Raw genomic sequence first — 13722 nt, 5'->3', positions numbered from 1 at the left:
TACTTGAATGAAGCCATTTTATATAGTTCAATCGAGAAAAATATATTCTTATGATTTAAGATTTAATTTTCTCGAATGGAAAAGAAACAATGTTAGATAGAAAATAACATTTTTAAATCAAAGATGATAATTTTCTTAAAGTAGAATTAAATAATTATATATTCTTGAGGTGACAATTACAATATTGAAATAAAACTATAATATTGTTGAAATTTAAAATTATTAAATTCTTCCAAGAAGATTATGAATTGTTGCGTATATAAAAAACGAAACAATGAACGCGTTAGTTTAAGTATATAAGTTTTGATTTGACACTTATTTTTTTTCTGTGCGTTCGAAAAATATAGCTTACCTGTGAATTCGAGTAGGATTGAGATTCGCTACAGTCCAATACCCCGTCCTTGACGACATAATGTATTAGATCCATCGCTCTTCTCATTTGGCAAAAAACGGTGTCTCGGTTCTCCTTCGCGGACGGGCATTCGGGATGCCTTAAGCACGTCTTGCTGGACGTGAGGAGCATCATGGTGCTCCTTTCGAGCACCTGTCGAGCCGCTGCCATCTGCGCGCGTCGCCTCTCGTCTTTGAGATCATTCTGAGAAAATTGAAATGCGAGATGCTTAATTGAGATCTCGGCTCCCATATTAAAATAGTCTTAATTAATTGTACGCGACAGAATTGTGATAAAGGATTCCGTGGAACATTGATTTGAATAAAAAATTAATTCCCACCTGACGATCGCCCGTTAAATGCGCCAACTCGACCATCTCGCCTCCGAATTGGCTGAACGCCTTGACGAATTCGGTGAAATTCGAAACGCTTTCGAGACGTCCGAGGCTGCGGGCGACTTTATCCTTGGCGTGGAGCAATTGATTGACCACGACGATGTCCGCCAGGAGGAGGACTTTCGTCACTGAGCCTAGGAGACATCTGGCAGCTCTCACGACGGAACCTCGGTCAGCCAGACTGTCTTCCAAGGCACATTCGCATAATTTTTCGATCGCTGAGCCTAAGTGCAACATAATCGATTGAAAAATCGATGAAAAATTGCATATTATAATTTAATATATATATCTGCAGAAATTAAAATGTGCGTGTAAGTTTAATCATCCGTTAAATCCCGTGAGAACCTTTCCCGTGGAAAAGAGAGCGAATTTCGTGTGAGCGTAGTGGACGGAAAGCATTGATGAATTAAACATCTCGTCTTTTTACCGTGTGTCACCGTAAAATCGGAGTACCTGATTTAATTATGATCAAGTCCCTCGACTAAAGTACGACGGCTACGGATAATTGGGTGCCCTTGAGCGCTCATAATTAGCTACTCCACTCATTGCTTATCTAAACAACACGTTTGTACTGAATTATCGTTAAAAAAGCGTTATGCGCGTAAAAATGTTTAAATGTAGAATTACCATGTACGTGTATTTTTAAACTTTTATCGGAATAGTTTTAAAAATATATAATTTTAATTATTGCATTAAATGTATTAATTTTGTATTTAAAATTTATTAATTACATATAATATATTTTTTTATTTCATACTTTTTAATCGTATAATGTTTAATCATAAAATGAAGGAAGAAAAGATACCGATAAAAATATTTCATTAATTTCATTTCATTCGTTAATAAAATCATTTGATATCTCTTTGGAGAAATAATATGATATTGTATAAAAACCAACGTAAAAATTGACATTACAGAGTATCTCTTTTTCCAAGACGCATTTACGTGCACAGTGTTTTCTAATAATACCATCATCGATCGAAAATCACTTGAAGCATGAGATGCGAGGATTGCTGTACCATTAAACAGTTATTTCCTGAATTAGAGAGCCGTAGTTATTACGAAATACGATCTCACCCCCGGCTGTTAGCATGCACTAATTGTTCATTCCCATTAAATGATATCCTAAACATAAATTGCTATAGGGAAAATCGAGATGAGAGAACAATATCAGAGATTATCGTGAATATAATATCTGCACGTAATTATGAGAAAATATCGAGTCGATGCTTATCGAGAGGAATGAAATTCATCTTTGTCTAGAAATATTCTCAATTAATTCCATCGTTCGTATATCGTAGGCTTCCGTTAAATACTATTCCTCAATTTGTTTTCCTCAGATAGTTTCTTCATCAACTCGATGTTTACATAAACTTTTCCCATAGGATGTTGCAAATTGTACCCCTTGGCGAAGTTTATTTTTTATTTTACTTGATGGATACTTTTCTCATTAGTCAACGAGAAAAGCACTTTATACCTTTACGTTCTTATAAATTGCGTGTTGTAAATTTTAAAATTATTATATATATCTGCTATATAAACTTGGATATTGTTTATTACTTTTTATTCTATTGTGAAGTATCTTTAAGAAGAATTAAACAATTGATGCAAAAATTAAAAATAAAAATCCGCTTTCGCGGACACGCTACATACTTTGTATTTTTTTTAATGGATACAGATCGCCCTCTGTTCTATCGAATCGATTAATATAGCAGTGCAAGTTCAGCCAGTTTGATATGGAAGTCTTATAATAGTTTTATAAAGATTAACTGTTACATATACGAATTCGCAAAGATCTTGACCTAATTTTAAAGTAGTCAAAAATGCACAAATTCTGTATGTTTATTTATTTATCATTCAAATGATCAATTAATCTTTAACATATGTTTATGGAATATATTCCATATTTATACAGAAATATATTATTAAAAGAGATTTAAAACCATGTTTACTGTACCGTTATGATATAATTAATTAAATAATTTCATGTTACAGAACGTGAAAGAAATGTAATAAACAATAAACAAGAGATGCTTTTCTTGTTTCAATTTGCATATTTTTTCCTCATTTAATTACTACGGAATTATTATCACAAACAGGAATCGCGAATAAGTGGATGATGCGAGCGGAATTTGCATGTCGCTAAAAGGATCTCCACTTGTTATTGATTATCGGTGAGATATTTTCGAGCGTAACGCATTTTGAACATACCGCAGCACATGTAACTTATCCCGATATTGGTATCTCGATGCATCCGGTGGATCGCAATTGGAGAGATTGCTCGGATACGATAAGCATAGAAGCGTGTCCCAGAAGTACACTTTCTATGATTCACACGGATGCATCGAGCTGGGACATCAGACGGGAGATTGACATCCGTGTTTTTTATTTCCCGCCCGTGAGTGAAAAGAACCACTTTTCACCGCGCGTATTATTCATCGACATCGAGATATCGAGATGCTATCTCCGTTGTATCTGTCTGATTTATCAGATAGATACATATGAGAAAGGGCAGCAAGAATAAAGAATAACACAGAGGAAAGCCAAATCACAAATTGTTGTGAAATACGTTCGCAAATTTTGAGCAAAATTGCAAATTCCTCACAAAGATGCACATCGATCGCTTAATTGCCATCTTTGTAACTTTCAGTCGGCACGCGATGAAAGAACAATTATTCGTTGCATTGTTCGCGTGATTAGGAGATCCGGTCGCGTCATAAACGAATTATTTCCTTACAATAACAAAGTGCAGCGTAATCATATCGACACTACTTGTTTGCCTCAAAATTGTAGACTTTATCTATGTAAAATACAAATTCTGCAGAAACATGACGCGTATATTTATATTCATCAATTCGTGTTTTCTTGAAATTCTTTTTTTATTACAATAATTCTGTAGTAATTAATCGAATGAGACATACAAAAAAGAAAAATAACTCTCCAACATGTTTGTTGAAATTGGCTTTCTGTTTGAAAATATTAGCGAAACATTTCTATAAATATGTGCATATTGAGTTGATATAAGTATTTTTTTCGAATTTTAAATGTGTGCAGTTTATATTTATTAAAACAAATGTTTGCGGTGTACATTGGTAAATCGATGACACCGATGTAATTACATTAAAGCTATCGATGCATAAAATATTTTTACGTTACTCCAATTCTATCTTTGCTCTTTCTCTCTCTCTTCGTAATGTAGATCTGCGAATGTGCTCGCGGTTTGCAAGTGGTTTTGCATTCATCAGAGAGCGATATCAAATTGCTATAATAAACAGAGCGGAACGACGTTTTACCATGATAACCGTGATAATCGTGATAACCGCGGGCTTATGGATCAATGTGACTAATGACTTTCCAAGTTTACTCGTTAGCGAAACCTTTATCTGAGTTTACCATCGGTTCACGCTAAATCGACTCGATATTTACACTTTTTCGTTAATCATATTTCCCTCGATAAAATTCCCCCGACATAAACGATTTTTATTTGTACGATTTTTTGCACGATACGAATCAATTTATTATTTCTTTTGACAGTTTTTTTTTTACAACGATGGTTCCGCTTGAACGCGCCTTTTTACCATCCAAAGAAGGTCGAGCGAATTTATGCCGCGTTTTTCCCAAGCGACACATCGTAATATAAAATCGCTCTCTTGTGTCCCGATGCGCTGGAAATGTTTTTATTGTTCGGTTGGTGCCGGCATAAAATGGATTTATCAGCGTTAGCGTCGACTTACTTGCAATCGCATGAATATTAAATAGGCGAAGAATATTGCCGATGCTTAATTTCGAAAGCACGAACGATTGTGGTTATTTACGCGATCGATCAATCGGGAGAATATTAATCTATCTGGTCACGCGACGATACGAATTAATCGCGAGATGCAAATAATAGAGACTGTACATCAATCACGTTGCATCTAATTTCGTTATATATGGGCATTTCATTAACATTGTCCGTTCCGTGTAATAAAACGCGAATTTTCGTCTTATTTTTCACACACACGAGAATAAAACTAAATAAATGTCCGCATCGGTCATAAATCTCTGTACGCGTGCGCTTGTCCACACGTCGGCCGTTAATAAATGTTTCGTACATTGACTTGACCCGATCTTAAAAGGCAGTCGAGACAAAAATAGCTCGGGATGGTGTTTACGGCGAAGGGAACTACACACAAAGAGTGACTATACGAAAGTGGTTACCGTCTGACACTGATCGATGTAGTCGCGAGCCAACTACAAATTGAAACTACAAATTTCGCGGTGTGTCTCGATATTAGCCAGGTATTTTCCCATTTCATCGAAAACGTCGACCGATTCCCCCTCTCCTCCCCCACCTCCCCTTCTCCCCCGCGCTTCGATCTCGTCGTCGCGTTCGATACTTCGATTCTCGGACAATTTATTTTCGCCCCGCCTCACGATATTTCCAGCCTCTACATTTGCATATAACCGTTTTATTACCAATTATCCCGAATTTGAGCTTCGATTCTCCGATTTTCGCGATATCGAATCGCGTATTCGATCAACGGCGATCATTTCCAGCACGACGACGTAGGACAGAGGTCGCTATCGCCATTAATAAGGAGCTCGATATATTTTCAGCTCGACATTAAGCGTTATGGATTAACGTACTAGCGCGGAAAGCGCGGGCGTATGATTCTTCTGGTAATTATCACCCGACTTGAAACGTGCGGCGGATATTAATCACACGGTGTACGCGTATCCATCAGCATGCTCGAGTGCGTCGGGCGAGCAGTGACTCGAGTCAAGCCTCGTGCTCGTGATTAAATGGCCGAGACTCTGTTTCTTCGCGTTGCCTTATCCTTGCTTGTTGCGTGTTGCCTCCCCTGCCCTCCCTCTCCGGCCCATAAATTTGGCACGTCGCCACTTATCTTTTACAGTAGTCGTTTTCCGTTATAGCTCCAACTTGCTTCTTCCCCGTTCTTTCGCGTCGTTTTGGTGCGCGAGTTTCAGTTCCCCGAAGCGTTCCATCGAAAATAGCGTTATCTTGGGAAAGAGAGCATAAATTATACGAACGTTCGCACAAGTAGTCGCGCTTCTCGATCTCGACTCGCGAAATGTATACGCGATCTTCACCGCGTTGCGCAACATTTTTTCCGATCGCTCTTGACTTTCCATTTTCAAGTACGATTTTCGCAGGTAATGGCACGACTCAACCTAAAAACCTGGGGCATATCGATCGATGAGAACCATCGTACGCGAGAATCCATTTGTATAAATTCGTCGCGTGCTGTGTCATAGTGAATTCCGCCGACACGATATAGCTCTCGCAGTTCTTAGTTACACTTACCGTGGCCGATTTACACGCGATATCACGCGGAACGATTTGTTCGAGCCAGGTAGACTCGCATGACTCTGCGCGATCGCGATCGTAATATCGGTGCCCTTTCGACGTCATTTTATTACTCCGAATTGATACGTCTCTCGTATACGCTCCAATAAGTAATCCAATGCGATTTAGTAATCGAATCTTCATCTTGCATCGAGAAAATCGATCTTCCAAGTTCGCGGGACGCGCCCCTTTCTACAGACCTCTGTCTGTTTGACCTCGGTTATTGTGACGAAAGCTCTCTCGGTTTATCATTTATTTATCACCGCTTTCCCTTTAAGCGCAAATCGATGACAACGAGAAGAATAACTCGCATTCTTACATCAGATGCAGAAACTACGAGCGAGTTTCCACTTCCATTTCTCGTGTCACGTGCACGTGTCGGTCGTATTTTCATCTTCAAATTACAGTTTTAGTTGCAGTTTTAATCGAGTCGGACATCGTTTACCCGAAAACTTTCCTCGGGATCTTCAATTTCGCGGCGCGGAATATTTCGCTTTAAAAGACCACCGAGACCACTGCATCTTTCCTCTCCGCGGTACAATTTTTCTCCCCGAAGAGCGAACAGGTGTGCCGGAAAGAAATATCCGCGATCCTTACTTCCGTCGTTATCTGCCCGCTATTTGGCAAAGATACGAGGAGCCCTTCTATGTATGTAGGTGGCGAAAATCCTTCCAAGGTTCGGCGAAACTGGGTCATCGCGCGAGCTATTTCCACATCGTAGCAGCCGCGGGATACGTCGTTCTGCAATGTGTAGCCTAGCGTGAAGAGACACGGGGAGATGTAATCTGCCGAGCCTAGACGATAAGACTAGACGAAGAGTGACGAGTTTCAAAGGTCACGGAATCTTATCCTCGCGAAACTCTCTTCCGGCTCGCGTGCGATTGTCTCAATCACGAGGCTGCATATGAGAGATGTAGTTTATATTCCCTTCGGTTATTCGGGACGTTGATATTTTTGAGTGCTTTTATTAAGATTTTTTTCTTTACACGCCATAACTCGGATGTTTTACGTGCATGTGATACTAAAATGCCTGTTGTGTGAAATATTTCATTACTCGCATGTGTGCGAGTCTTATGTGCCTGTCTTTTCCTCTTGAAAAAGCGAACGTAAGGTGGCTAAGATAAGAGCGCTAAAGGAGTACATCGGTCGTTTCGTGCGAAACGAGAATCGTAAAAGCGCATTCGAGGACGACACGTGGTGAGGTGTTTTTTATTTCGATTTTACGCGAATCAAATTTTCGTGACCTATTTGACGGAATATTCGAAGGTCTCGAGTTTACGACACAAAAGTAATATCAAAAAGAGGAGAGAGAATCGTATATTTTCAATTTATTATTTCTCTTCCTTCTCGTCTCTTACATCTCGTAAGAGATGAAATATTCTTGTAGATAATGTGTAAAACGATACAATTTCATAGATTTCTTGTCCAATTGCGAGAGTTTATCCGCGGTAATGTAATTTCTTTAAACATTGGCGAGAGAGAAGTATCTGCTTGTTTAAGATTCGCGGAACGGAAAATGTCGAGTGTGCTGTAAGCATAATGCAACTTATTTTCCAGAGAAAGAGAAATATATACGTGTAATCTTGGGAGAAGACAAAATTTTCAATAAAACAGTATCTATAAAGAAATTCAGATTAAAGTATTAAGATACTTTGCATTAAATTATTGCGACAGAATTTATAGCCGAGAGATAGAAATTTTAGTACAATATCGCTTTCTTTTTTTCACATTATTCGTATTTGCTTCCGCAGATAAAAGTGGGATTTAAAAATTAGCATTTAAAATTTAGTAAGCGTTAGCCTCTTGAGTAATATCTTGAATAAGATTGTTACAAAACTACGTCGCTATAATTGAGATGAATTTTCTCTCCTTTATAATCTCGGAGAAAGTAGAATTTCGCGTTAATTTACAAAATTCTTTCATTTCTTTTTTTATTAGGTAATACATCACTTTTAGGTTCTAAGATTTTTCATAGTTTCAAATTGTATAATGCATGATGTGTGTGAAATATGTCAAGTTTTAATGCGAATTTGCTCTGTAATTGGATACGTTTGCATTGTCACAACTTTTGATTAATGTACTATCGTGATATTCGCGAGAGCATTTGCATTGAATTTGCATTTATGTCACTTTGCATAATTTTCACGTTTCGCATTCTACGAAACTCACGTGTGACAGTCGTTTTTCTTTAACTCGAGAAAAGTAAATCTTTGAAAGTATATTTAAAATTATCACGGTATATATTTTCTCACGAAAATAGAAATCTTTCCATCTTTCATAGAAATCTCTGAATGATGTTATCTACTATTAACAAATAAGGATCTAACGAAATTGACTACTGTAGATTTTTAGATTTCAAACGAGAGAAAACGTTACATCTCGATTCTGTTCTAAAATTTATAACCGCTTCAGTTTTTTATTATTTTTACACGCAATAATTTATATGTTATTTACGCACTTACCGGCAACCCTCGCCTCCTTGCAAGCTTCGTACATATCCTGCTTGATTTCCGGGTTGTCGTCCGCGATAGTTTCGCCGACGGTCACGAATCTCTCGACCGCCAAATTTACCGCCTGGCCGACTCTGGCTACCGCTCGCAAACTCCGATCCGAGCATAGCGGCCGTTCTCTGTGAGAGATTAACGTGGAAATCTGTAAACATATTGCATTTTGATGAGCGCACGCGAGGAAGGTATTTCTCAAAAGATAAATTACATGTAAAGGTATTTAAAAAATGATGATTAACACAGTGATAAAAAAAAGCGAGTAAAGTAAAAAAAAATCGTGCATTACATTCATAGCCATCTATACACAGAAAAAAAGTAAGTGTCAAATCAAAACTTATATAATTAAACTAACGCGTTCATTGTTTCGTATATACGCAACAATTTATAATCTTCTTGGAAGAATTTAATAATTTTAAATTTCAACAATATTATAGTCTTATTTTAATATTGTAATTGTCACCTCAAGAATATATAATTATTTGATTCTACTTTAAGAAAATTATAATTTTGATTTAAAAATGTTATTTTTTATCTAACGTTGTTTTTTTTCCATTCGAGAAAATTAAATCTTAAATCATAAGAATATATTTTTCTCGATTGAATATAAAATGGCTTTATTCAAGTAAGCAATTATTCAAGCAATTATATTTTTCTTTAATTAACGCAATATAATCTCATTTCAAGATTTTCATGTCAAAACTAAATATATTTTCAAAACAAGAATGTCCTTTTTTTCTGTGTATCAATATCTCTCTAACAATAAGACATAAGTCTCGACATTTCGCGTTTAAACGTTCGAGTGTTGCAGACAGTTTGCGTTCGCAGTGGCTGGCAACTCCATCTTGTATTAATTAATATCGCATTTCTAGGAGCCCCAAAAGACCATTCCAAGAGAATATATTTATCCGGTAGCGTGTTTATTTCACTCGCTAACAATCGCGGCTCGTATTAACCCTTAGACTAACATTTTTTTTTTCTTTTTAATTTGAGATTTTTTTCATTGTTTACACATGAGGTAGGCTTTGTAGAATTTAGTCATGCATGGTCATATTTCATATGAAAATGGGGGGTATTTTGGGGATGTAGGACATATGTGTCCCACCGGTCTTATTGGATGGGATCATATGTCCCACTGGTATTCTAGTCAAGAGACAAAAAGACCAATTGTGTTCATTACATTTTATTTTGAAAATAGTATACAAAGTGTGTGTGTATATAGGAAGTTTATCATAATGTTATGTATGGTAGGGAACAGCAAAATTCCTGCGATTTATGGACACTTTTCGGAACTAAAGATTACGTGTTGACTTCTGAACCAGTGGGACAGCAACCTCTGAGTTCTAGAATCATTTTTGTCCCATTGGTGCCTGTATTCTCTTTCATGGGACACATGTGTCCCGTTGGTAGTCTAAGGGTTAAGCGCAAGATTGCAGAATCGGGATAACTTCTGTAGCTACTTGACCCGAGGCGTCTTCCGAGCGTTCACCAAATTAACGTGGTTAGTTGCACTGCACTTTGCAGACAAACGGACGACGCACGTTCGTGTGCCGTTTCCCCTTCAGAGATGCTGGCCTCGGTCGAAGGAGGGAAAAGGAACAACATGGACCGATGTGGATGCTGGAGAACAAACGGCCGGACTATTGTCTATCGAGAGACGAATATATATACCCACACGCTGGTCCGCACGCACGTACATGGCTCCATTCATCTCGATTCGATCGTCTTATGCAAATGGAGCGGCATTTGTGATGGTACGGCTCCATTGCATGTGTTTACATGCGTGCGTACGTTCGCAGAACGTAAATGCCTGCGCGCTCTGGATAAAGCTATATTTTACGCGGTATTATCTTACATTTGTAATTCTATGCGACGTCGAAACTCGGTTGCAATAATATCGATTTGGGGCTAAATAACCATCGTACTTTCCTTCGTGATTACACGAGGTATTGTGATAATCGGTGACGTGTGGTCGAAGCGAAAGAGGGAAACGTCAGTCACGTCGATAGGTTGCACGGCTGTCTGAAGCTCAATTAAGTATTTTGACTCACATCGATCGTCCAGTATTAATCGCGCTCGCTCCCGTCTCTTCTCCCGAAAGAGTTAATAACGCATCGCGATTTAATGGCGTTCTGCTCGGAAGAGAAATGGTGCAATGCGGGGACAGCCTGTGTTTTATTTAGCCATTGTGATATTATTTACCCGGATCCTGCGAATTTCCTTCTCCAGCGGGCGTTTGAAACGTTTTTATTTGTCGTCCCGCGAACAAATTATGCAATTTACACGAGCGTGAGATGGAATTTTTCAAAAGCATTGTTTTTTTTTTTAGCGAATAACGAATACATCTCGTGGCATTGGCACGTTATGTATTTTGCAATAATTGTTTGCGATTCGCTGTTATTTAAAAATTGTTTTAAAACATGAAATGCGGGAACAGTGGAAATGTCACTGTAACGGCAGATACGTATATCACTGTAATAAAACAGTTTAAATATTTCATGTTCCTGGAGACACAAATTTCACGATTTACACGTATTTATCCAGATATCAGAATTATTTATAACAAAATGTAAAACTCTCTCCTTCTCTCTTTCTACAGATAGAGAAGAGACCAACATTTAAAATTATAGATAGAGAGAAGAGACAATTATAAAGCGTTTCTATGGCGTTATACTTTTACGTGTATTACATTATATTTTTAATGATAAATTTCCCGATCTATTGTTGCGGCAAATTTGAAGCCCGCCGCTCGCAGAAAGTATATATCTCGCAAAAAAGGAGTATTAGTTTTGTATAATTTCCGCTTGCCGGAACTCCATTTTTCGCGATAAAATTCCAATGGATTTCCTGCAAACGATGCGCGAGTAACCGGCGAATAATTGAAATAGCGATTCGCTCTTGCAAAAAAATCGATTGTCTTGCATGAGAAATCTCGAAGGTCCATGAATTTATGCATTCGAGACGCGATAGTATTTCGTTCCTCGTTTAAGATCGAATTATTATGTTCAAGCTGCGTACTTTTTATTCGTCTCTCGATCGCCGCGTCGGAATTAACGATAATAATGGGCGAAATTCGCGGCGGCGATATCGATTCGAATACTATATCGACGATACCGTTAATCGCTTTTACGCGCGAAATTCATTTTCCGATTTATTCGCGGAATTTTCGAGATTCATCGGTGAATATTTAGTTCGCGAGATATGTCATCAGTCAATTCCGGTCGAGGCGCGTTCCGACTCCTCGCCCCTCGTAATATTGTAACGAGAACTCGAGACTGTGACTTACGTTCCGTGACGTGGGGGCGGTTCGTGAAATTTATCGTTCTAATACGCGACGACCATACATGACATTATGACGTACGCGAATAACTTATCCCACGATCGCAGTCTCTCGCACGTAATCGAAACGTTATTAATACGTACTCGCACGTGGTAATGTCTATGTGAAATTCAATGAACAGGGCAACAATATTATTGCTCATCATGACATGCTACAAAGATACGATATTTATATTTTAATCGAAATGTTTATTATATAACATTACTGGTTATGAAAAATAATATTTAAATATTTATATTTAATTAATTGAAATTATACTTTGAAATTTTATATTTATCAGTTATATATATTAATCGTATCAATTATATCGATTATACATAACCTCGTATTTATATAAATTATTTACAATTGCAATTTACGTTGATCTATTTATATCAATTACATGTAATTATAATTAAAAATATAGTTATTAAATTATATCAATTATATATATTTATATAATTATATAAAGTTTCTTATTTCATATTTTTGCTCTTCCTTACATTTTTATATTTTTATATATTTTGTTAAGGATGCTTTGTATGTACAATCCCAGCAAAAAGTAGCTGAAAATCAATATTGACGAATATATCCACTTTTGGTGTATTTTGAGTATGAGAAATTGCGTGGAATATTAAATTTGATCTTAGCTACAGTGCAGAGATGTATTTTTTAATATTTATTGCGTTTTTACTGAAATATCCCGAATTTTGTTAATCGAAATGATTAACTTTTGGCAGAGAATTTCGCCTTGTGTCAGATATATGGCTAATTTCATTGAATTATATTTAATTTCTTTTTAACCAGTTAGTACTTGTATAATATTATTTGACCAAATATTTCCTCTGTAACTAAACTTTTGCAAATTTTAAACAAATTCTGAATATTATTTCCATGTGTTTTTGTCATTTGAATCGACGTGGTTATACGTTTCCCATAAGAACACATGTTAATTCGGTGCAAATTAAAATCCTTATAACTTGTGAACGCTTTAGTGAATCGATTTAAAAATTGTACTGAAGATTCTAAACATATGTAAGGACATTCTGTACAATTTTCATTAAATTCTCAATATTTTGAAAATAGGTACAAAACATCCTTAAAAACGTTTTCCCTTCTTTTCTTCTGATGTCAAATATATAGAAGCAACGTTGTCCAACTAAATTAGCAAGTATTTGAGCGAGAGTGAAAAAAGTTTTTCTTTTTTTTATTTTTTCTTGCGCTCTAATTCTCGCACCTTACTGGCTCTTACTTGCTATTTGTTAATTAATTTTTTAATTATTATTATTTGAGTTAGTTTTTAATTTAATTTTAAAATTGAAACGAAAGAGAGGTTATATTTTTCTAAACTCCTACATTCTCTGTTGAAAAGTAAATAATTTTCATCAGTGCATAAAAGAGAAATCCGTATGTATCTATGTAAAATTGCGTCTAACAAGTTCAATATGATAAAATGTTAAAGTTAATATTATCTTTTTTGATTCGAAAAGCTTGAATTACTTACAATCCTATCTCCACGCTCATTTAGCGACGCCTGACTGCTGTTTGAAAACTCTACTACTCATTGTTTTGTTCCTTACACAATCTATTGAATACAAACAAAGGAGGGACATTTAAATTCTCCTTTATATTGACTTATTTCTTTTTCGAAAGAACTCGTGTTTTGTGTATCTTGTTCATGGAGATGAGAATAAAACATTTTAACCATTCTGTACAAAACAAATACAAAAGGAGACATTGTAAAAGTTATTTTACATATTCTTC

The 13722-nt window shown here is 36.6% G+C and overlaps 1 protein-coding gene and 1 long non-coding RNA gene across 8 annotated transcripts in view; one reads left to right on the top strand and one right to left on the bottom strand.

Annotated features, from left to right (window-relative positions):
• The window catches only part of LOC145966237 (uncharacterized), a 238414-nt gene that overhangs the window by 20408 nt on the left and 204284 nt on the right, over positions 1-13722 (top strand). The gene's annotated exons all lie outside the window — the stretch shown is intronic.
• Positions 1-13722, bottom strand: part of Alpha-catr (alpha-catenin related) — a 58518-nt gene that overhangs the window by 20240 nt on the left and 24556 nt on the right. For all 6 annotated transcript variants that reach the window (XM_083090183.1, XM_083090179.1, XM_083090184.1 and 3 more), the window contains 3 exons: positions 8598-8787; positions 732-1009; positions 353-595 (listed from right to left, as the gene is read on the bottom strand). In XM_083090183.1, the coding sequence (XP_082946309.1) occupies positions 353-595; positions 732-1009; positions 8598-8787 (711 nt within the window). The remainder of the gene's footprint in view (positions 1-352; positions 596-731; positions 1010-8597; positions 8788-13722) is intronic.

This window comes from Camponotus vicinus, unplaced genomic scaffold (genome assembly GCF_025532165.1).
Source record: "Camponotus vicinus isolate PSW18456_S1 unplaced genomic scaffold, iyCamVici1.0 SCAF_2, whole genome shotgun sequence".
NCBI classification, from domain to species: domain Eukaryota; kingdom Metazoa; phylum Arthropoda; class Insecta; order Hymenoptera; family Formicidae; genus Camponotus; species Camponotus vicinus.
The sequence above is the reverse complement of the archived record's forward strand: the minus strand, read 5'-3'. Positions and strand labels throughout refer to the sequence as shown.